General features: G+C 36.0%; 2 protein-coding genes across 2 annotated transcripts in view; both read left to right on the forward strand.

Annotated features, from left to right (window-relative positions):
- Positions 1–3,837: 3,837 nt before the first annotated feature.
- On the forward strand, positions 3,838–4,311 carry LOC113229242 (protein GVQW3-like). Its single transcript, XM_026462769.1, has one exon. The coding sequence runs from the start codon at positions 3,838–3,840 to the stop codon at positions 4,309–4,311; it is 474 nt and encodes a 157-aa protein (XP_026318554.1).
- Positions 4,312–18,345: 14,034 nt separating this feature from the next.
- LOC113229300 (peroxidase-like) overlaps positions 18,346–24,680 on the forward strand; it is a 155,864-nt gene continuing 149,529 nt past the window's right edge. The window contains exon 1 of the mRNA XM_026462850.1: positions 18,346–18,378. The gene's annotated coding sequence lies outside the window, so the exon portion shown is untranslated. The remainder of the gene's footprint in view (positions 18,379–24,680) is intronic.

The following is a 24,680-nucleotide window of genomic DNA, read 5'->3' on the forward strand; positions in this document are numbered from 1 at the left end:
ATCCAACGTGTTCAGAACGCTTGCGCCAGATTTTGCTTTCCGATCCCGCGACGGGCTCACGTTACCCCGTTTCTCAATAAGAGCAATCTAATGAATATGAAGACTAGGCACTCCTATCATTTTGCCTGCTTGCTTTTTGGCATTGTTCAGACAAAATCACCACTCTATCTGTACGATAAACTCACTCTTTCTGGACGTCCAACTAGATCTGCCCAGCGCTTTTTTGAGTGCGCAACACAGTACAGCAGCATTTCGTGGCAGTTTTCGTTATGCCGCCACGAAATGTTGGAATAATATTCCACCACCTTTTAGAAATTGTCACACTGTAAAATCTTTTAAATTTAGATATAAACAGTATCTTTTGCGAGGAAACTGACTGAGTGGGGGAGGGAGTTGGGCTTTAGATAGTACACAATAGTTAAATTTACAATCACACAAATCAAACTTACGACACTATATTTCTCGCAATTTTCTTTAATACGAACAAAGATCTTGTTTGGGTTAGTTAAGAATAATTCACGCAGGTGTTCTATAGCTTGATATTTAAAAATTCTATTCCATTCTATTTTAAGTTTCTTGCTTCACTTGAAGAATTTTGCCAATGTAAAGTCAGTTATTTAAAAATTGCAAAAGTGATAAGTTTACAAGCGCCGGTGGATTGACACTTATTTTTTTTATTTATTGCTGGCCATGGAAACAAAGACCTCTAGCCGAAAACATAAACGTTTAATTATATTTCTGTAAATATGGCCACCACAAAGAGGATAGGCAATTTGAGGCGGCGTGCTTAGATTGACTCGGGATTCCTTAGAACGGGCCGATACGGGTATTTTAGTTCGAGATTCGTATAATTTCGCGTTTTAATCTTCGATTAAGGCACAATGCACTATCCTATTCCACTTTAAACTAGATTTCACAAAATAATTGAAAGTCAAAATAAAAACAACACTTTTCCCTCCAAAAGGCCTAGAGCGAATCGGATTGACACATTGACAGCAGTGTTGCTAAAATAGATTTCTTATTATTGGTTTTGACGGCTGTGGGTACTTTACACCTTTGAGTAAATAAATCGGGAAGCTTGCCAGCTAAAAATAGAACGAAACAGAAAGATTTTATTCGAAACAAAACTTAAGATTTTAAATTTTATTATTATAATTATATCGAGTTCTTAGGTTTTCGCGATTGTTACACATAGGAAATGAAACTATTTTCCCGGATTTAAATCGCGTATATTTGTTTTTTCAAACATATCGACGTTTCGGGCCCTTTACAGGTCCTATGTCAGGTCACGGTTGACTGAGGAGGCAGTCTTCAACCAGTTATGTCTAATATTAATGCAAACCACCAAACCACCCTATTTTTTCACTATAGTTACAATACTTATTAATTAAAAAAAAAACATTCCCATTTACGCTACATTACGTTTTACAAATTATTTTACTGAATGAATTCTTATTACATTCGATATATTATTAATTAATAATAGAAATTAGAATAAACTAAAACATATTAATTAGTACTGCAGTCTTATGTCTGTTTAGGATTTTTCATTAGAGGAAATACTGGATTCCAAACTGGTGGTACGGAGAAACCATCTTACCAGTTGAAATTAGGATGTTTTTTAATTTCAATGGCCTCTCGCAACATCCGATTTTAATAAATGCATTGAAATTACAAATAAACGACCAGCATTTAAATTTCAACAATCCCAAAAAACACATTGAAAAATTTAATAAACCTAAACTGAAGTGCACAAGTAACGAAACGTCAACGTCACTGTCAAATGATCAAACAACCTCAATCTGTGATAAACTAATAAACTTATCTTTAAAAGAAGAAGAAGAATAAAACATTAGATCCGTCTTCTTATTCGGTTTTGTAAAAGGGTTTGAATTACGCAGTGGCTCCTGTCTCGTCGTGTTTCATACGAAGAAATTATTTGTAACGTTGAGGATTGTCTAGTTAAAAATAAAATGAGAAAGGAAGATTTGGAGGCAATACGCCAAGACGTTTCGTCAATATTGCGTTCATATAAACAGCCCAGACCGAATCTTACTCGAGATGAATATAACGCGCTGAAGACCTTCCGCGAAGATCCTGAATTAGTCATCCTCCGTGTAGATAAAGGTAACGCGACGGTGGTCATGAATACGTCAGATTAAAACAGCAAAATAATTGACTTACTATCGGATGAAAGCACGTACAAAAAGCTGAAGAAAGACCGTAGAATCTTGGTGGTAGCACCAAGATATTAAAAACAACAAAATGAAGCTAATATGATGACACCATGTTCAGTTTTGATGTTCAGTCGCTGTTTACCAACCAGTAAAAGACTGCATTGAAATTGTACGTAGAAAGCTAAGGGAACATAATATGTCCATTGAATATGCAGAATTATGAGAACACTGCGTAACATCAGGCTATCTATTGTGGAATAATGAATTCTACCTACAAATTGACGGCATAGCGATGGGCTCCCCAGTATCTCCCATTGTTGCTGATATTTTCATGAAAGATTTTGAGGAGCGAGTTTTAGCTATGGCCCCAGCTAGGCTGAAGATTTCAAACGGTATGTTGATGATACTTTAACAATATTACCTAAAGATAGCATATCTTCTTTCTTGGAACATTTTAATTCTTTTTAGTACTAAGATCCAATTTACCATGGAACAAGAGAATTGTGGTACTTTAGCTTTCTTAGATGTTTTAATTAAAAGAAATCCTAATAACACCTTAGGCAATACTGTATTTCGAAAGAAAACTCATACAAAAAGGTATCTCAATGGCAATTTCCATTACCGTCCTAGCCAGTTAGCTACCGTGGGCAAATCTTTGTTTCAGAGAGCTACCGTGGGCAAATCTTTGTCACAGACACCATGTGTGTGTCTGCGACAGTAATCATCTGGCAGGGGAACTTCAGCTTATAGAGCAAGTCCTACATGCGAATAAGTTGAAGATTCCACACCAATGCCGCAGGCCCCATGTGAAACCCTCAACAGTCGAGCAAAGACCTGCCATTTTACCTTACGTGAGAGGTGTTTCAGACAAGATCGGAAGAGTCCTCAGGTGTGCATCTATCAAGACCTATTTCTAGCCCTTGAGGAAGATTTCTAATTCCTGAGACCCGTGAAATGTAGCATCCCATGACAGGATGCAGGAGTTTAGAAGCAGTCAAGCTTGTAAACTCCTTGTGATTGCGGTCTTTCTTATATTGGACAAATGAAGCGAAGTATTTGTATCCGAGTCAAAGAACATATAGCTGATGTCAAACACCGTCGTGTAAACAAGTCTGCAGTCTGCGAGCATGTCATGGATAAATCTACACATTCAATGAAGTTTGACAAACCCCAGGTCCTTGCAAAAGAAGTCCGTTATCTACCCAGGACGCTGCAAGGGGTCATTGAAATTAAAAAACATTCTAATTTCAACAGGGAAGATGGTTTCTCCGTACCACCAGTTTGGAATCCAGTATTTCCTCTAATGAAAAATCCCAAACAGACATAAGACTGCAGTACTAATTAATATGTTTTAGTTTATTCTAATTTCTATTATTAATTAACAATAAATTGAACGAAATAAAAATTCATTCAATAAAATAATTTGTAAAACTTAATATAGCATAAATTAGAATGTTTTCTCTGTAAAATTAAAAATAAGGTATTTAATTAATAACTATTGTAACTACTAGGTGAATCAAATATAAACGAGACTTTTGGACCTGCGCGCGCAATAGTGATGGAAGAACGTTCCGCTGTTATTGGCTGTTTGGTTGGTTTGTCAGGAGTGGGGGAAGCACGTGACTCATCATCATAGACTCGCTCAGTGTCCATCGTTACGATGTCCGAGCAGGAGGTACCTCCCTCTATTGCGCAACGTATTGTTATCAAGTTTTTAGCTGCAGAAGGTGTAAAACCGGCCGAAATCTTGAGAAGATTGACTGCACAGTTCGGGGATGAGACGCTGTCGCGAGCTAGAGTGTTTGCTTGGCATAAACATTTCGTGGAGGGCCGTGAACGTGTTCAAAATGAGAGCCATGACCGCAGACCCCGCACCAGCATTACAGCGGGCAACATCGACAGTGTTCGTCAACTTGTTGAAGGTGATAGGCGTCTAACAACTTCGGATATTGCAATTAAGGTTGGAATAAGTTATGGGAGCACTTACTCTATACTCTCAGAGGAGCTAGGGTATCGCAAGGTGTGTGCCAGGTGGGTTCCTCGCCTTCTCACAGTTGACCAGAAACTGAATCGTTTTCAAGTGTGTGAGCGTCTTCTTGCACGATTCTTCTTGTACTTCGGCCGGGAGAAATAGTTGTATGGGCTAGAATTATTTCTCTCGTGAGTTTGGGTGTAATTTGTGGTTGTCTATGTGTGTGTCCATGGCACCCGCGACACAGAGTTTCCCTAGTGCGAGGCTATGTTGAGTGTGTGCGTTATTTATTATTTATTTAAAAATAATAACAATTAATAGGTAATAGCGCACACTCATAGCCCCGCCTAGGGATACCCTGCGTCGCGGGTGCCATGGATACTATGGAACTGTAATAAGAGTTCATGGTAAAGCACCACGTCTGGAAACAAATACAAAACACTGACTTAGTGACCCTACTACTAAAATTTATAACAAGTATCTCAAGAAATTTTTGCTTCCATCACAATTTAAGGCGTCCTAAATTAAAAATATTTTAGACTCTCATGTCGTTAGTTATTGAAGGGCAAACTAACGATTGTATTATTATAATCCACTGCGTAAGGGATGGTTCTTATCATAAAAGTTATTAAAAGCGGGGCAAACACTCTGCTTTTTGAGAAAATCTTATCAAAACTTCATATTTGAGAAGGAATTTTTCATCCACAAAACGGCTGGTTTTCAAAGTCCTGTCGAGACTTCCTGAAGAGTATACTAACGACTGAATTAATGTTTCTTGGTGCGGAAGGGGATGTTCTTATCACTGAAATAACAAAGAGCGGGTCAACTGCGATTGTATCTGAAAAATTCTCTCTTAAATGGAACACGGAATCTCGTTCCCATCGAAACGTATTGCTTTCAAGTTGCTACTGAAAGTTATTGGAGGGCATACTAACGATTGTATTGTTGCAGTCTGCTGCGTAAGGGATAATTCTTATCATTAAAATCATTAAAAGCGGGGCAAACACTCTGCTTTTTGAGAAAGTCTTATCAAGACTTCATATTTGAGAAGGAATTTTTCACCCACAAAACGGCTGGTTTTCAAAGTCCTGTCGACACTTCCTGAAGAGTATACTAACGACTGAATTAATGTTTCTTGGTGCGGAAGGGGATGTTCTTATCACTGAAATAACAAAGAGCGGGTCAACTGCGATTGTATCTGAAAAATTCTCTCTTAAATGGAACACGGAATTTCGTTCGCAACGATACGTATTGCTTTCAAGTTGCCACAGAAAGTTATAGAAGGGCATACTAACGATTGTATTATTATAATCCACTGCGTAAGGGATGGTTCTTATCTATCATCAAAGTCATTAAAAGCGGGGCAAAAACACCCTGCTTTTTGAGAAAATCTTATCAAGACTTCATAGTCGAGAAGGAGTTTTTCACCCACGAAACGGCTGGATTTCAAAGTCCTGTCGAGACTTCCTGAAGAGTATACTAACGACTGAATTAATGTTTCTTGGTGCGTAAGGAGATGTTCTTGTTATCCACATGACTGAAATCGGGGCTGCTGTGCTTATTTTTTAGAAAGGGACTCATTAGTTGAATGTGGAATTTTGTTGCGTATTAAACTAGTTATGTTCCTAGTCCTGCCGATAGTTCTCGAACAAAACACTAGTTTGTTATAGTGTCAGCTTGTGTCTAATATCATTTGTTTTCCACGGAATTGCGAGAAATCGCGGTAGCCATGATAATTCTATTTTTAGTATGTATAAGTACATTACTCAATCCAGGTGAACTCAACCGAATTGCATATTTTTTACATTACGTGGACGACAATGTCATTTGGCGTATGATACTTGACTTAGCATATGTAGGTACGTAAAACTTGTGGTTGCTGAGTACTACAGCATTTCTCTCATGTGTCTTCTATTTTTAATCGGCTGATTTGTATTTCGTAAGAAAAAGACATCAACGAAGTCAGATTTTTGCTTCATGTGAAAGACATCAATGAACGCATGTGCGTTTTTGAACGACTCACCTAAGAAATTGTTTCTTAAAAAAATCAATGTTCTAACGTGTACTAACGATATACTAACGACCTACGCAAGCCGTTTCCGGGTGCATTAGATAAAACATAGTGGGGTGGTGATTTAAAAAAAATAATATGTATCCGGGTATACTTACGACGAGTGTGAGCATACTTACGTATACTTACGACATACTAACAATTGCCGTAGAAAGAACCACTAAAAGCCGTTTTGGGGTGGCAGTGTGAAGTTGACCACCTCAAAAAGTTTAAAAAAAAATCATTGTTCCCCGAGTATACTTACGTCGAGAGTGGGCATACTAACGTATACTAACGATATACTAACGACCTGTATAGGTCGTTTCTGGGCACAAACAGTGGTCAACTTCACACGAGTTTCACGCGCCACATATATTAATAATAAAAATAATAAATAATTACTCACTTCCCGCAAAAAAACATTATAATTTATATGTTATAGTTTATTATAGACACTTAAATGATTTCTCAAATATATTCAAAAATAAAATGGAAAAAATAATTTCATGTTTTTGAATGAGGTTTATTTTGCCCATCTAGCTCACATAAAGTCATTTTGAGTTAAGTAGATATCATTTGATTGTTTCTTACAATGTTCTAACGACGGTTTTTTTGACGTGTAGGGAATCAAATTTTACGTTCAGTAATGATATAATATTAAATTTCACATATTTTGAGTTACAACACTATTGTAATAGCAGTGCGATGTATTTAACTGCACACATGCACCACGCGCGCAGCTGATATGCACCGCATTCGCGGCGTAGTCGCGAGATCTGTATGTACCCTCAGGATGTGCATAAGTTGACACACGTCTTATGTGCCTGTGTTTTCACCAACACCCTTACCCTTTAAAACCGGAACGCAGTAATGATTACATTACTACTTGGTGGCAGAAATAAGTAAGGTGGCAGTACTTCCCTAGATGAAATCTTTTGAAAGGAGCACTACTGCTATTAAAACTATACGTGTCACCGCTGGGCATGGGTCACCTGTGAGGTTATGATTTGAACCACATCACTGGACACAGTTAGCAAAACTGTAAGAAGAGACGTGAAGTTCTAAATTGCAATCTTGGAAACAAAAAATTTAATTGAAAATTTGTTGTTTGAATATACTGTTACGAAATTAGATTGTTATCAGCCTTGATTTATATGCTATTTAGCCAAGTGAAGTGGACAAATTCATACACGACAAACTTCATGTATACAGTCCTTGAATCTCTAATTTTGTAATCGACGTTAACGTCACCCGAACTCCATACATTTGTGAGAATTCATAGTTTGTAAGAGATGCAGAGAAATTCTATTATATATCGCAGCTTCATTCTTAGCGATTTATTCCAGTTTCTCTATGTCCAGTTTACATTGTAGCTATGTCTACACACAACAGCATTTGCATTAATTCTTAAAAAAAAAATGTAACCAAACTGACAGGTTATGCTTTCGTCTGTATTGCGAGCTATTTCTATTTATCAGAAAAAAAGGAGGAGGTTCTCAATTCGACTGCATGTCTTTTTTTGTATGTATGTTACGCGATAGCTCGTGATAATTTGTGAACCAATTTTGATGATTCTTTTTTTTGTTGGAAAGATGATACCTCACAATTGGTCCCATTTAAATTTGAAGAAAATATTCCACTTCTAAGGGTGGCAAACTAAGCGATGAATGACTTTTGAGGTCGGAGTTTTCAGTACTCTTGGACTTTGATATGACTGGATATAATACCTTCTATACTTTGAACATAAATAATGGTAATCACTGAGATTACCATTATTTATGTTCAAAGTATATAAGGTATTATATCTAAAGTCCCTATTATTTTTCTTTTATTTCCTCTAATAAAAGAAAAATAATAGGGACTTTAGATAATGAAGGGCTTAAACCATAAAATGTTTCTTACCCATATAAGCTCACATGTTTGGGTAATTATCAATGGTCGGAAAAAGGTGCTTCATATGTATAGATGCATGCAAGGTATAACTACGAGGAGCGAGATAGAGTTGTTAAAATAGCCAAATGTTAATTAATTACTTTTCGAATTCCGGAAACGGTTTTACTGCATTGTAGGACGAAACTACTGACCTAGGAAGTCTAAGTTGTTAGTAATTCTAATAAAGTTGTAATTTTAATTATTATGATAGAACTTCACGTACAGGTAAGTACGTTTGATTATCAATTATTACTCGGTTTGAGCCGGATTCTGACTTCGTCAAATTGTAGATAAATTATCTTAAGACAAATTCGTATATCGATTATTAAAGGCTGTCATGATACCTCGTGTCATAATTGCGATTGGGGGATAACGGCTAACGAGAACAACGCATTTCGGTGCTCTTGCGCAACTGAGCCAAGGCGATATTCATGCTTTCCTCTGATACATGGACCATTCAAGGTGATCGCATTGCCCTGTCAAATAAAACGCTGTCTGTTAAACCCGATAAAGTTGTTAATACATTTTGTTTGCAGAATATTTTTCTATTGGATTGATTCTCGAGAGTGAAAAATAGTTCCGTCGGAAAAAAAATTAATATGTGCATTTTCCACTCGTCTAGATGGTTTCTGATTTAGCGAGGTTTTAAACGATTTTTTTTAGTAACATCGACGGTCAAATTAAGTGAGAGTAGATTATTTTTATGACTCAGTTATCTATACATTTATTATTTTAATCCACTGAACTCCGTGAATTAGCCTAATTACCATTTACATATTTCAAACAACATGGAATCAGTCGGAGAGAGATTATCATCGAAATAAAATTCAGATTTTAGTAGCTCAATCCTGACAGATTTTACCTTTCTCCTGCCGGCATTTTATTTAAGTTCATCTTGATTGTATAATTCCGAAATATACAATGGAAAGCGATTGTTTATTTCAGTTAATTTGTTGTGGCTTTTCTGTTTTTCCGCGGGTGATATTCAATTACAATTCCTACTATTTGCAAATTAGGAGCAGGGCCGGCCCTGCCATAGTGCGAACTGAGCGGCCGCTCCAGGCGCCAAGTCCCAGGTGGTAAAAATAAATATCTTAGCTTTTCGATATAGTAAGGTTAGTTAGTAAGTAGCAGTAGAGCTTCTCGTGAAAGAGTTCCAGGGAAGTACTGCCACCTTAAGTAATTATTTCTGCTGCGAGGCATTACAGCGTTCTCGTTTAGAAATTAAGTAGTTGAGATTACACGTACGTGGGACTATTCAACATTTGTCTCAGGGCGACAGGCGGAGTGGCAATGCTCCTCAAATCTTTGCGATTTAAAGCTCTGAGCGGTATTGCAACAATTATGGACAGGCGTGTCGCTTACTACCAGGCGCACGACTCGTTCGTCCCATCACTTGGTACCATATACAAAAAAGAATTATTTCATCATATTAAATAGACAGTTGAGATGTTGTCGAGATATTCGAAGTACTATGCTTGCACTGTTTGAGAGTAATACACAGATGGAGCAACCTCCGTATTTCCTCAATTTTTCTTTGAAATTCCTTCACATTCACTTTCTTTTTTCTTTTATCTAATATGTCTGTTGCCAACCTAAAGCAAACCTACAAAGGAGAAAAACACGTGCATTTATAACTTGGAATGCTTTGACAGTGATTGAAAAATGTAACAGTTGTCGCATAGAAAGTGAGAATAATTACTAGAATAGTTACATATAGGTTCATTACTCAGACGAATATGTTAACGAATGATAAATTAGGTTATGAATCAAACATTACACTTTCCCTATACTCCATGCTCGAGATGAATAGATTAATCAGTTAAGTACAACAACTCTTTTGACTCTTTTGAATAACGTAAATATTATAATTAACAATCATTCCAAGCAGTAAAAACCATCGTGAAAAATAATCATAATCATCACCTGGGCACGGGTCTATTCTCAAGCGAGGGTTATGGCCGTAGTCCGCCACCCTGGTCCAATGCGGATTGGGGAATTCACACGTTTTCCAAAGATTGTGAACTTATATCGACAAGCAGATTTCATTAATGGAAATAGAAACCATTTATTGCAACGCCACATTATAAGAAAGAAACACAAAAATGTAAGCAATATGAATTAAAACAAAGAATAGCTTAGCTAACATTTAAACCAAACAACAAATTGTGCTGTATATGAATTAATACAATACTGACCAGTGCGCGGCTTTGGCGTATGCAAAAGGATCTCATTCAGCTAAAGCCACAGCCGTGAATGGGCTGTGACGCTGGTTTTCAATGGACCCTAATGAGTGACTTACGTTTACATTACGATATATCCTTCACCGAAAAGCTCATGGTAAATTTCAAATAAAATTTCGCACATAAATATTGAGAAAGTCTGAGGTGCCGAACCACTGGAAAAATAAATATGATCTCATGAGTGATCCAGGGTGATTATGGACCTAGTGGCGATTGTTAATGTTATTTAAAAGGAGGGAACCATTACATAAATAATCAATCGAATGTCGCTATCTGCAATTAAAAAAAAAAAAATGGTTATTTCGTCAAATAGCTCAAAACAATGGCTAAGTCGTACAGCATTTCCTCTTTTTGCAATCGTTTCTCGTAATAAAGTTTACTTAGTAGAAATTAAGTTGAAACAATTTAATGACATCCTTTTACTCTACTTAGATTAAGTTTATTGCACAAGTATGTTATTACATTATATCCTAATGGTTAGTACTGTTATATGTTACTGGTTAGTAGTGCCATATCCTGTAAATAGTTTGCCAACAGTACCAAAATAGTGCGACATTTGCAGCAGTAGAGCTCCTTGTGGAAGAGTTCGTCCAAGAAAGTACTGCCACCTGACCTATTTCTGCCGCCAAGTAGTAATGTCTGCATTACCGCGTTCCGATTTTAAAGGGTTATTGGTGCAATTACAGGTACATGGGACTTGTCAACTCACTCTCACGGCACAGTGGGAGTGCTCCTCAGATCTTTGCGATTTAAAGCTCTGATGAGTGGCACTGCAACTGTTATGGACGGCGTGTAGCTTACTATCAGGCGCACGACTTGCTCGTCCCGTCACTTGATATTAAAAAAAATGTATTTTAAAGTTATAGCTACGGTTCAGATGACAAACGTTACACGTGTGTCATTATGTAAACGCCTACAGCTACTTGTGAATAAAATTCGTTTAGTTATAGCATTTGTTATCTGAACTGGCCTTTGCTGGATATTTTCGGAAAGAGTACTTCTTGTATATAGTTTCAAAGTGTAGTGACAAAGGAAAACTGGCGATAATAGTTACGTATGAGTAAGCAATTTAGTACAAAGTCAATACAATTTTTGAAGAGTGACAGAAAGACGAAACTAAAGCTAGAAAATATAAATACTACGCCAATTGTCCTGATAACGACAAAGAATACTACTGTAATAGCAACAGAAGAAACTAACGTGGCCATAGTCGTATGAAACAATGCCAGTACATTTAAAGCAATTGAAATCTAATGTTTAATATTTTAGGCGTTAAACAGCTAAAACATGGGCTACAAATATTTTCTTAATACTTCACAATTTAAATAAAAAAAATTCTAAGTAGTAATTCACATGACAGTACCTTAAAAAGTTATTGAAAGTAGGTACTGGATCTGTGAATCTTGGATTTTATTTACTTCATTATTAAAATATTTGTTTTATACTTAAAATAAACATATCACACAACCATACCAAAAAATAGTAGGTACTTTGCTCAAAAATACTTTTGTACAATAAATTGATAATTGTACAGTATATGATACTGTACAATGTACTACAATGAATACACGATTTATTGCTAAAATAAATTGTACGTTTATAATATAATAGACCGGTTGCGGTTTTGTAATAAATGCTTAACATGGCCAAGGTTTGACGGAACGTCATTAGAAAAACCAAGTAAACTTGTGATTATAAATCATTTTAAAACTAGTTATTAAGGAAAAAACAATAATTTTAGTGTATAATTTCGAGATACGGAAAACCAAGATTCTAATGTCACTGGGTCAAGCGAATACATTTCGAGTTACTCGAATTTTGTATATTGTGTGACAATCAGTTTCTTTATCTATCAAAAGGATAAAATTTATATTATTAGGGGAATCACTTAAAATTAAGGTGATTGTGGGATTTGTATTAAGTCCAAGGTTGTGCCATGGTAGTCTATTGGCTTGACCTACTGCTTCTCAAGCAGAGTCTGTGGGTCAGAATCCCAGGCCACAACTCTGAAATTCTCGGCATTTATGTGCAAAATTTAATTTGAAATTTGACATGAGCTTTTCGGTGAAGCAAAACATCGTGATGAAACGTCAACCCGCATTGTATTAGTGTGGCGGACTATGGCCTAAATCCACGCCTGAAGCCCGAGATCCGTGCCCAGCTGAGGGATGTATAAATGAGTTGATGTTAATGATGATGATGAAGTCGAAGTGCGACAGTGTATAAGAAAATTATGAAGGGCACTACAACGGGATAATAATAATAATAAAAATAAAAATAATAGTAATAATAATAATAATAATAGAGTCTTGAACCTGAGTCCCTGACCCCGGCCGACTGTGTCAGTGCCGGGAAATACCGCCTCTCCTATATAAAAATTCAAAATTTATCTTTTAGGCCTTGGGAGAGGCGAGAGTCTAAAATAGATAATAATAACGCACACACTCAACATAACCCCGCACTAGGGAAACCCTGTGTCGCGGGTGCCATGGACACACACATAGACAACCACAAATTACACCCAAATTTACGAGAGAAATAAATGTAGGCCATACAAATATTTCTCCCAGCCCGGGATTCGAATCTGGGACCTCTGTGTGGCAGTCCGGCATGGTAACCGTTTGGCCACGGAGGTAGTCACCCTCCTTAATGAAAGAAGAAATTGTAAAAGAATCTGAACAAAGTCAAAAAATCTTTGTTTCATAAGTACACTTGAAATCGTCATACTTATTAAACTCTACTGCTCATTCGTAAGGCACATTCCACTGAGGAGAATGAGCAAGAAACTCAAGGGGTTGCTGTTTGTGAATATATATTTCAATGCATTTATCACTACGATATTTAATTTAAACATCTTACTTAGATCTAGACTACCTGCAAGAGTTAAACTGGTTACTACCACGGATTTTTGTCATACAAGTATGCAGAACCTGTACCTTTAGTATAAAGTTTTTGTTTCACTATAGTTTTAAACCTCGTAAATGGCAAATTGTGAATATCAATCCGAATTTTATTATGGAAGCATATACATTGCCCCTTAAATGAATTTGAGACTGTATAGAAGACGACTGTCAAGAATAGCTAGTTTATTTTTATTCCTCATATTAATGTTATGTCTGTCACTATTTATCTACAAATAATATTTTCCTTAACATAAATAACATTTTCATAAATATACTGTGACGTTAGTGTAAGAATGTTAATCTCTTTAAACTTATATCTTAAAGACACTCTGGGGCCCAGATTGTGAATGAAAACCTAAGAAGCTCAATTGATGTGCACATATGGGCATTTTAACTAGAGGCTTAAACACAGTCGTAAAGTTGCCTGCTTATCTGTATTCTACGGGATGTGGAGTAGGATGTGGTTCTAACCGGTACGTTGTGGACCCAAGATTTTCACGAAGCGTTAAGTACGCTTCCACGAGCGAAATCCCCTGCCTGTAGACTAGTTCTCTGAACGCTATAACTTGAACCTTTTCAAGGCCTGAGTGAAAAAGCATTTTGTAGGTTTGATGCTTCATCGTCACTTTCTATTAAGTAGGGTAGAGGACAAGTGTTATTATTCGGTATTATATTGCAGTGTACTTAGTTGGGTACCCCATATTGTCACTAAGTATAATATTTGCCATCTCATTAGGAACATTTTCAGAAATCAAACTATTTTTTCTGTTGTCAGCTGACAGTCATCCGTGACTATTGGACGTGTGCCTCTACCACGAGTTTACTGTATTAGTTGTCGCAGGCGACCGCGTAAAGGACTTCATAATTATCATTTTGTATGGTAAATTATACAGCACCCCTAGCAGTCTCAAGAAGGTACAATATTTTGTATACAAACATTTTACGCGGGCGCTAGCGATAACTGTCATTGTAATTTTATGGCAGAGGCATTGTAAAGTGCCCGATTTAGATCCGAAAAATAGTTTCAATTCTTATATATAACAATGGCGAAAATTTATGAAAAAAATGTTTTATTTGTTAATTTCACGTACATTTAATTCAGGGGCAGATGTTACCTTATAAGCTTGATAGGGCCTATGTTAGAAACACCCCTCTTCTATAAGGGAGAAGGGCGAAATAATTAAGAAATCCTTTGGGATTTTTAGGAACGTATTTTGAGCGATTTTCTGACGTTAACTGAATATCAAAAAACATAACGTCAAAAAAATACCAATTTAAAAGGAATAAAAACTATATGTATCAAAAAGTATGTGTTTGCGCACATTTACGGTTTTGAAGGGTAAGAGTGGTGGTGTAATTACAGGCATATGGGACTTGTCAACTTATGTCTCAAGGTTACAGGCGCAGTGGCAGATTTAAAGCCCAGAGATGCACACGCACGACTTATTCACTGTACTGTCACTTGATATCGTAAAAGAAGTGTATATCTATGAAAACGATATTTTCAGAAATCATCGCAAATAAGATGTTTTTCTTTAGGCATACAGCACATGACACTAAGTATAACATGTAAATATTTGTTAAAGGCTGTAAGTAAAGTTACAACATTCAAGTTCGCAATCATAACAGTGATTTTTCATTGCGATATAACATCAACCAGAAAATGTTTTTTATTATATCAATTTTGTTTTCATTACACCTGGAATAGCCATTTTGTTACAACAATTTGTAAGTTAGTTATTCCAGAAATTTTTAACATCAGTTTTTTTGTATAGCGACGCGTATATGTGGTGTGAGAGCTGTCGCTGGGTCAGTTCCATATCGCCGTAGTCGCATAGTTTATGTGATTTGTATGTGACAATAATTCTTTGTTCTTTTTTTGATCTTATTGTAAGGGGCATAGAGTTGAATTTGAATCTCAAGTCAAGCTTGTTGTACGTGTTCTTGACGCTGTACGTCTCTGATTAAGACTTTTTAATTAAGACTAATTATTATTTTTCTTTTATTCTTGTAAAGTGCTATTCAGATTGGCCGACGCTGCAGATGACACATGACAGATGATAGATTGAGCTAGGGTTTTTAGTTCCAACCCGAATTAGTTTGGCGTATGTTTTTAGGGAAATGTTTTTTGCGGGGACAGTATAATCAGCGGTTATTTACCTACTACCACGAGGATATAGTCGTGGGCAATAACGAAAAAATAGATACAGCGCACGGCACTGCCTAGCATTACTGCAAGCGCATCTTCCTGGCCTCCAAAAAACTAACATATATACAATAAGAACAATAAAAAAAAAAAATTATTTAACGATTTAGTATTATTGAATATCATGATGTTATAATTATTAATGTTTAATTAATTATATAATTATTTGTATTAATAATTATAATAAACTAGTGGAGTAAAATCGCAAAAATAATTGAATATCAATTCAATATAAATTTAATTACAGGTAATAGCGACATCTCTAGCCAGGGCTGGTAGCTGTGAAGTTACCTAACTGGGTGACGAAATACTTTCTCATAGATAGTGCTACGGCTAAAAAGTCGTTGAAAACCTAATACAAAGATCCGACAATAAGCATATAGAAAAAATCGTGAGGTTCGCTGGTTCGTTCCATGGCTTAGTTGGCATAGCGTCTGACACGGTTTGCTAGGAGATGTCGCATCGAATCCGGCCGGATCGAAGGAACTTTTCTAAGCGTTCAATTTTTGTATTAATAATTATAAGAAATAGTTTATAAAAATGGAAGTAAATTAATTTGATACTCCGCGAACCCAGTGAAGGTTAAGTCGTGCAAAATAGCTGCGCTTGTGTTGAATATTTTGTCATGCAGTTAATTATCCCACCCTCCCTCCGCATAAAATTAGTAAAATAAATAACACAAGCGCAACTATACTCACAAACCATCACCAAAAATATATCCGACACGTGTTTCGCCTCTCCACGAGGCATCCTCAGGGGCGCTCGGCCGAGAGTCGAGCAGTCAACAGCCTGAATTTATTAAGAACTAGTTTAGTATTTTCACAAAAAATAATTGAATATCAATTCAATACAAATTTATCATGATGTTTTTACTACCACGATATTCAACAAATTTTTGTGAAAATATTCCACTAGTTTGTTATTATTATTATACAAAGGTCGACAGGACTCGAACCAGCGACTGTTGCCTCACCGTGGATACCGCTCTGCCAACTGAGCTATGGATCGACTCAGTAGATTTTACGAATTTCTCTATGTGCTTCTTGGGGATCTTTGTATTGGTTTTAAAATTATATACCCTGATAATAGATCTTTGGATGTCACTATGCTGTAGTCGGCACAACTGGTTGTATGCTTTGCAGTCGTTGTGCACCACAATGGCAGTTGCCGGTGTCATGTTGCTTCAAATCAATTTCATAGAAATTCAGCCGTCTGCCGTCTCTCCTTTGTCATCTGTCGCGTCTCTCGGAATAGCACATTTAAAATTTCCTACATAATGTTTAAAATTGTATATATTTTGTATTTTTTTTAAATCCAGGAAGCGAGAAAAGTGTGACATGAAAATACCCTATAAAGGCTCCAATTTGCAAAAACATTTTAAAGTTAAGCTGTATGACCTCGCTAAGATCGTTTGTTTCGTTTTTTTTTCTTGAGGGCCGGTTCCAAAGAGGAACACTTAAATACACAGCTGCATCTTGGAAAATCCTTATTAATTAAGGCTCTACAATCCATTATAAGAAGTATGGGTTTTCCCATGGATCCCCGGAGTTTATTTTCGTAATAAACTGACGAAGTCAGGAAGAGATGAATTATTGAGGAAAATCCTTTTTTAATTCACATTTTGTTTTAAATTTATGATTATCAGACATTTATAGAATATTTATATGTACAGAATCGAACTAGCAGATTAATTTTCTTCTCTCTTTGTAAGTAAGGTGTACGTGAATGACCGCAAGGGTTACCTTTTAACATTTATTTTCGATCAATATCATTTAGTGTCTTTTATTTATTTATTTGGTAAACTTTATTGTCCACAAGACATGGTACATAAGTGGACTTAATGCTAAAAGCATTCTGTACCAGTCAACCTTTAAGAAAAACGAAATTCACGAACGCGGCAAATTAAACAAAATATTACGTTCATAATAACTTTTATGTAATAAGTATATAATAATATATATATAACAAACAAAGCTAATATATCCATACGTATGTATACATAAATGTAATAAATCATATACATACACATAACAAACAAACTTAATATGTTTATACACGATACTGCTATTCTCGCATAGAGAGCTCGCACTTTATGTCGCTCTCGCGCAAGTAGCGTCTTATCGTGCTAGACCTAATGATGATGGTTATATAGCTGTGACAAACAATTTAAAAGATGTTCAAGAACAGTCTTTTTGAAAGAGAATGTACTAGGAGTTGTGGTATCTATAACAGTTGCAGTGCCATGCAGACCTTTACATCGTAAAGATCAAATGGGCACTGCCACTGCGCCCGTCACCCTGAGTATAAGTTGACAAGTCCCAAGTGTCTGTAATTTCACCAGTACCCTTACCCTTCCAAACCGGAACGCAGTAATGCTCACATTACTGCTTGGCGGCAGAAATAGGTAAGGTGGCAGTACTATACTGAACGGACTCTTTCACAATACTCTGTATTGTAATTTATTAATACAAAGATCGAACGCAAAGAAAAATTCCTTCGATCCGGCTGGATTTAAACCAGTTGTCTGTTTTGTTTAGTGCAATTTTGCATGAATGAATTTTGAATAAAGAAAGTTTTGTCAACATAGGCATTAAGAATTTTTCGACTTTTGTAAAGAAAAAGTACCGTCGTCTTAAGGATGTAAAAGCGTGTTTTCAAATTGTGCGACAGATAAGGATACACTTGTCATCCCCGTTTGCCGGCGTATAAATCGCTATGCGCTCCTTTCGCGCGGTTTAGTATAGCGATTTGTTCTAGCGCGGCAACAGCGCACTGACGCGTGCGCACCGATCGTTTAATCACTTGATTGATGGGCGTGATTACATGAACTATCACCAATAAGTTGTTTAGTGTGGTGCACCCCCGGGTTTTTGTTTTCCAGTAAATTTTTTTTTGGTAAGTTTAGAATAAAAAGTAGATGGTATAAAAGTGCTAATTGTTTTGCGACACAAGTTGACTGTTTATATTAAAACTTGTTGATACTCTGAAAGAAAATAAAAAAAACTAAGAAAAAATTAGATCTAATCTTAATATGGTATGGTATAAAGATCATGGCTCGTAAGCTGACCCGGTTAATAGATAAACATCCATGAACAGAAACCACATTGGTTTTTAATTATCAAGTCATAAACAACTTTTTATTTTATATGTAAAAGATATATGGAAAATCTACGGGGTTATCATGTAACAGGGCAATAATGAAATGATATTAAACATATTTTTAATTGTGTGAAAGCCTTGATTGTCAGATTTTCTGTTAAAATAAATACCGTGATACACGTGCACGATCGCTGCGCGGTTAGTTGTAGGAAAAAAAACCGAGATAAATCTAAATAAATAAATAAATCTGAGTGATCCACAATAAATACAAAACACACAATTATTTTGCACTAACATACAATTTTTATATAAAAATACATTTTTTATTGTATTATTCCTGTACCCCCAATAAAATGACACATACCATTATAAAGTACACATATTTTTCTATAAATTTAGCCATATGTCTGTGAAGTAAGAAATCTGTAATAAGTGGTAATAAATTAGGTAGGTACCTACTTACAATCCCAAATTCGAACTCTTGTTACAAGTCAAATATGATCATACGTTAAAAGTGCTTTTATTACATGACAGTCATCAAAATAATACGGACCGCATGAAACGGTGAAATGTTGTATCACCTATTTAAGCATAAAGAAGTTATCGACTAATTTGATTCGTAGAATCTTTAAAAATGACTCCTGAAAAGTTAACAATTTGCCGATGTTGTTATTTGAAACTATTATTTCTATTCTTCTCGGTAATAAAATTCGCAAATGTTGTAATACGTACACTCAGAAATTTGCTTTCGCGAATAACCATAAAGTTTTAAAGGTTTTAAAGTTTTAAATCATTCACGCCAATAAATTAATTACATAAACTTATTAACATCATGGTATAATTGGGACAATTAAAATTAAGATAACTTAATTTATTTGTATTTTTTTATAATATTAAGTGACGGGACAAACAAGACTGACTGATGGTAAGTTACACGCCTGTCCATAACAGATGAAGTCCCACTCACCAGCTTTAAATCGCAAAGATCTGAGGGGCACTGCCACTGCGCCCGTCACCCTGACACATAAGTTGACAAGCTTCATGTGCCTGTAATTTCATCAGCACCCTTACCCTTCAAAACTGGAACACCGTAATGGTGACATTACTGCTTGGCGGCAGAAATAGGTAAGGTAGCAGTAGTTCCCTGAACGAACTCTTTCACAAGGAGCTCTACAGCTACTGTAGTTTTACTGCACTGCTACTGTAGTTCAGTAGTGTTAGTTAGTAGTGTAGTGTAGTTAGATGTCAATTCATTAAGCCAAGGGAGTCAATACACTAAGCCGGTCAGAAAAAGCTTTATGTCTAATGGACATTGTCCATGGCATCATTAGCTTACACGCATCTACTGCTGAACATAAGCCTCCCTTTGAGCACGCCAACTCTCCCGGTCCTGAGTCGTTCGCATCCAGCTGCTGCCGATCTTGCTTAGGTCGTCCGCCCATCGTTTACCCCGATTTAGTCACCACTCTAGAACACGTCTGCTTCAACGGCCATTATCCCTCCTGTAGACATGTCCGATCCACTGTCACTTAGGTGTTAGATTTTGCGAGATATGTCGCTCACTTAAGTTCTCGGACGTATGACTTCATAGGAATTCGGTCCATCATAGAAACCCCCAAGCATAGCTCACTGAGCGACTTTAAATTTGTGGCTGAGACCTGTTGTTAATGTCCATGTCTCGGCTCTGAAGCGAAAAAAACGTTGTGACGATCCGAGCAGAAGCGAATCATGCAACGCCTTCAGTGTTAATAAGTGTGATGGCCCCCTTAGGCGACCGAAACTAATATATCTTAGTGCCAAGTCTCACTACCTTTTATATATTCGAAATTTTGGGTATCTTCCATAATTTGGGGTCGTGTTGTAGGTAAAAACCAAATTATGTAGACATCTGAGTTTAGAAAATAGTAATAGGTTTGATCACATGAAAACCATTAAAATGTTTGTTTTCTTTGGCCTCTTGAAACTTGTCTCAAAAGATTGACATCGCTGTTCTGAACATACTGTACAAACCTGAACAAACCATGATACTTGCTTGCAACGCATAAATATTACAGAACAACTATAACATAATTGAACGACTTTTTTTGGGTATATTTCTTATGTTGTTTATTACTCTTTTAATTGCGATAACGACCGTGAAATTTTATAAAATTGTGTCACAGTTAAATTAAATGTACGGACAATATTTCTGTTTACACTAAATATTGAAACTGAACTCTATGCTACTTATAATAAATAAGACATCCATCAAAGTTTCAAGGACCTCTGTGGAGTTCTCTGATAGATGAAGTGGTTTAGGGTTCGACGTAAACGAACTTTAACGAAACGAAAAAGACGACTCCCGCGATGGTCGAGTGGCTTGCATACCGTTTTTCATTGTATCGCCATCGGTGAGGTTTCGGGTTCGATCCCCGGCCAGATCTATGTAGAATAATTGTTAGCCATATAGTAATCGTGTTAGCCATATTGTAGGTACGTGGTGTTTGGGGTAAAACTTTTAGCAGCAGTGGAGCTCCTTGTGAAAGAGTTCGTCCAGGGAAGTATTGCCACCTTATCTATTTCTACCGCTAAGCAGTAATGTTAGCATTACTGCGTTCCGGTTTAGAAGGGTAAGAGTACTGGTGAAATTACAGGCACATAGGACTTGTCAACTTATGTCTTAGGGTGACGGGCGCAGTGTCAGTGTCGATCAGATCTTTGCGATTTAAAGGCATGTGTTGCGCTGCAACTGTAATGAGAGGCGTGTAGCTTACCATCAGGTGCACGACTTGTTCGTCCCGTCACTTGATATTATAAAAAAAGACTTGTTTAATTTATAGAAACAAAACATATTCCTGTTTATTTTTCATCGCTCGCTAGTACCTAGATCAAAATGGCTTATTTTGCAATTGTAGCAAACACGCACACGTTTTCTAATGTATTGTTATTGTTGATATTTGTCACGTTCCCGCTTATTTATTAAAATTGCTTAGCTAGTAGTCATTTGTTTTGACAATTGGAATAAGCTATAATAATAGGTACAAATTTGCTTAACCCATTACGCGTCTTATAGATACACGGTGTCTCTAACGATTATGATATTGTACTGTCTTAGGGCCTCCAACGCGCAGCTGTCTTTATATAAGCAATTTAAAAAAATATATTAAACTATTAAAATTAAAACAAACCAGGCGTATGTGCGTATTTAACTTTTTTTTGTTTATATTTTTTGAGTGTTCTTAACCACTAAGACTTATGGCAGAATGTTACCGAGAGCAAAGAGCTTCATAGCCCTTTGCAGGCAAGTCATTGGCCCGGAGTCGATGTCCATCCCAATGAAAGTCTAAAGTTTTTTTAACATTTTTTTATCAGGCTGTATTATATATATTCTATTATCTATTGTCAACCTCCTAAATTTTTTTCATGCAAATAAAGTTACATATATAATCTATGTTAAAGTATTGTAGTAGTGCATTTTCAGGAAAACATAAATATTAATTACGCACGAGTAACATAATACATCTCATAAAAAAATGTATAAAAATATAATTTAAGACGTAAAAGTACAGGTTCGAAATTTCGAAATAAATTCTATCAGGTGCAGAGTTAAATAACTTTTTACTCGACTTTTCCTGTTTATTCGATGGGGCTGTGTATGTCATGTCAATTATAAATTCGCGAAATATTGTATTCATATCAAATAAACTAATTTTACTTTAAATAATTACTTGAGGACAATGGAGACATAGTTTTTTGAAGTACTTATTTAAACGTTTTTGCCGTTGTAGATCATGCTTAGATATCACCTGAATAAAATTAGTTTCTCCGAACTTTCACGAGTCAACAAATATATTTTTTTTCGTCTGTATTATATAAAGTGACAAACAATGAGACGGTCAACCTCCCATCCCGTCCGCTGTAAAGTGGTGAACGGTAGCGCATCTTAAAGTATTTGATAATATTCGTAATAGCGCCAACCTAACTAGTCTAACAATGAAAATCGAATTTGCCTCCACTCATAGCAAAGTACCAACCAACAAACAAACGGTACAATGCCTTATTATTTTTCCCCTCGCACGTTTTTCCTCGACACGGTTACTGGTAGGAAACCAGTCTATTGTTGTGAAAGATTGCCTGCGCTTGAGTTGCCTTATAACATTCGCTTTTGTGACCGTGGATTCCACTTGCATAAGGAAACGCCAAACTCTTTCTTAATAAAGTTGACTTCCAATTACTTTCGATGAGCTGGATAATTTGTTGCAATAGAGTGAATCTGTTAGTAATATAATGAAAAGCATTATCGACGGATTAAAATTGCATAACCATGAAATATTATAGAGTACAAAAAATTGTAGAAGTTGTATTTTTTTTGTTTTAATAGGGTGTAAGTATTTCGTATATTTTACCAGTTTACATTTTATGCAGTTAATTGTGAAGTATACCTGAATGTCGTTATTTAAAAGGTTGTGAGGCTAATGTCATAGTTCAAATAGTGAAACCTTTGCTAAATGGGTTTAAGTTGTAATTGCTTTGTTCTAGGAGAGCGCTTACACACTGTATTTATTGTTCTGTGGTTATACAGATGTCTCAAAGCTCAACGTCAAGCGGGCATCTAGCGAGAGGCCAGTTATACCAGTTCTAGTAAAAATAAAATAAGAATTCGTTTTCCTGTATATACGAGGAGATACAGTGCTATAGGTTTGTTAGGAGGTACCTAACCTAGCTACCGCCTTACCATGGATTTTGGTATTTAGTAGTTTTTGTTTATTTAAATATTATCGTAGATATAATTGTTTACTCAGATGGGTTTATTATATTTCTAAATGTTCTATTATCATGAAATATTAACAAAAAGGTATTTAATAATTTTGTGCAATTTTTTACCATGTAGTTCTAGACCAACAGGGCTTCTGCTTTTGGGACGAAATTTACGATATTTTTAATCTGTTGAATTTTGGAACTGTATAATTTAACGGATAATTGACAAACCAACGACCCTTGATATTGGTTTCTAAATCGATCTACTGAATGTCACTGAGTTTGATGAGTTCATATCGAAAATAGGATCAAACTTAGTCTGCATGGAGCTCACTTGGAAGACTTGTCTACTTAACTGCTTTAACAACTATGTTAGATCCGCCCGCATAGAAGGATTCCCTATCTCGTCTTAGTCGAACAATAGGAGGTATACGGGTGGATATAGTACATACACGGTGAATTTGAGCAAGCATAAAACCATAGAAGACAAATTACGTACGAAAACAAAATAATATTGAATTAACAAAAACAAATTTTATTTTAATAGCAGTAGTGCTTCTTGTGAAAGAGTTCGACCAGAGAAGTACTGCCACCATACCTATTTCTGGCCAACTTATGTCTGGTGACGGGCGCAGTGGCAGTGCCCATCAGATATTTGCGATTTAAGGCTCTGAGGGGCACTGCAACTATTATGGACAGGCATGTCGCATAGCGCCAGACGCATGACTTGTTTGTCCCGTCACGTGGTATCATAAAAAAATTTGCGCCTCATATGCGTGGTCATTCGAGACATTAAAATTAGTGAATGGATCGAAATACCTATTTTGGTATTTAATTATAGGCTGTATGATTAGACACACATAAGAGATGTCTATCGTTTGGGGGTTGGTGGAGTTATCTATTATTATTCTCGAGATTTTATACGTGCAACGATCAGCTTGGTATTTTTATTCGCAGGGTATTTAGTTTCTCTCTTTAAATGAAAAATGTTTTTACTTTTAACATTTTATCTAACAAAGGGATATGTTCACATTTTTCTTGAATTGCGATTATTCTAGAAGTCAAAGAAATTATTTTCTAAAACTTTTCAGTTTTCCATATGTTTTTGTACGAAAATCCATATGGTTTGTACGAAAGGAATATTTTATGTGTATTCGGCTCATAGAATCGCGTGGAGATTGCAAATAACAAATATTACACTTATAAAAGAACCACTGTAATATTGACTAAAACTGTATTTATATGAAGTCCTTAAAAAATTTACCTTTATTGTAATAATAAAATGACAAAATGGCACTTATAACTTCATCATTAAAAACCGGATTGATGCTTTTTTTTGTAACCTTTTCATACCTTACGAA

This window comes from Hyposmocoma kahamanoa, unplaced genomic scaffold (genome assembly GCF_003589595.1).
Source record: "Hyposmocoma kahamanoa isolate Upper Pololo Valley unplaced genomic scaffold, ASM358959v1 296, whole genome shotgun sequence".
In the NCBI taxonomy this organism is placed as follows: domain Eukaryota; kingdom Metazoa; phylum Arthropoda; class Insecta; order Lepidoptera; family Cosmopterigidae; genus Hyposmocoma; species Hyposmocoma kahamanoa.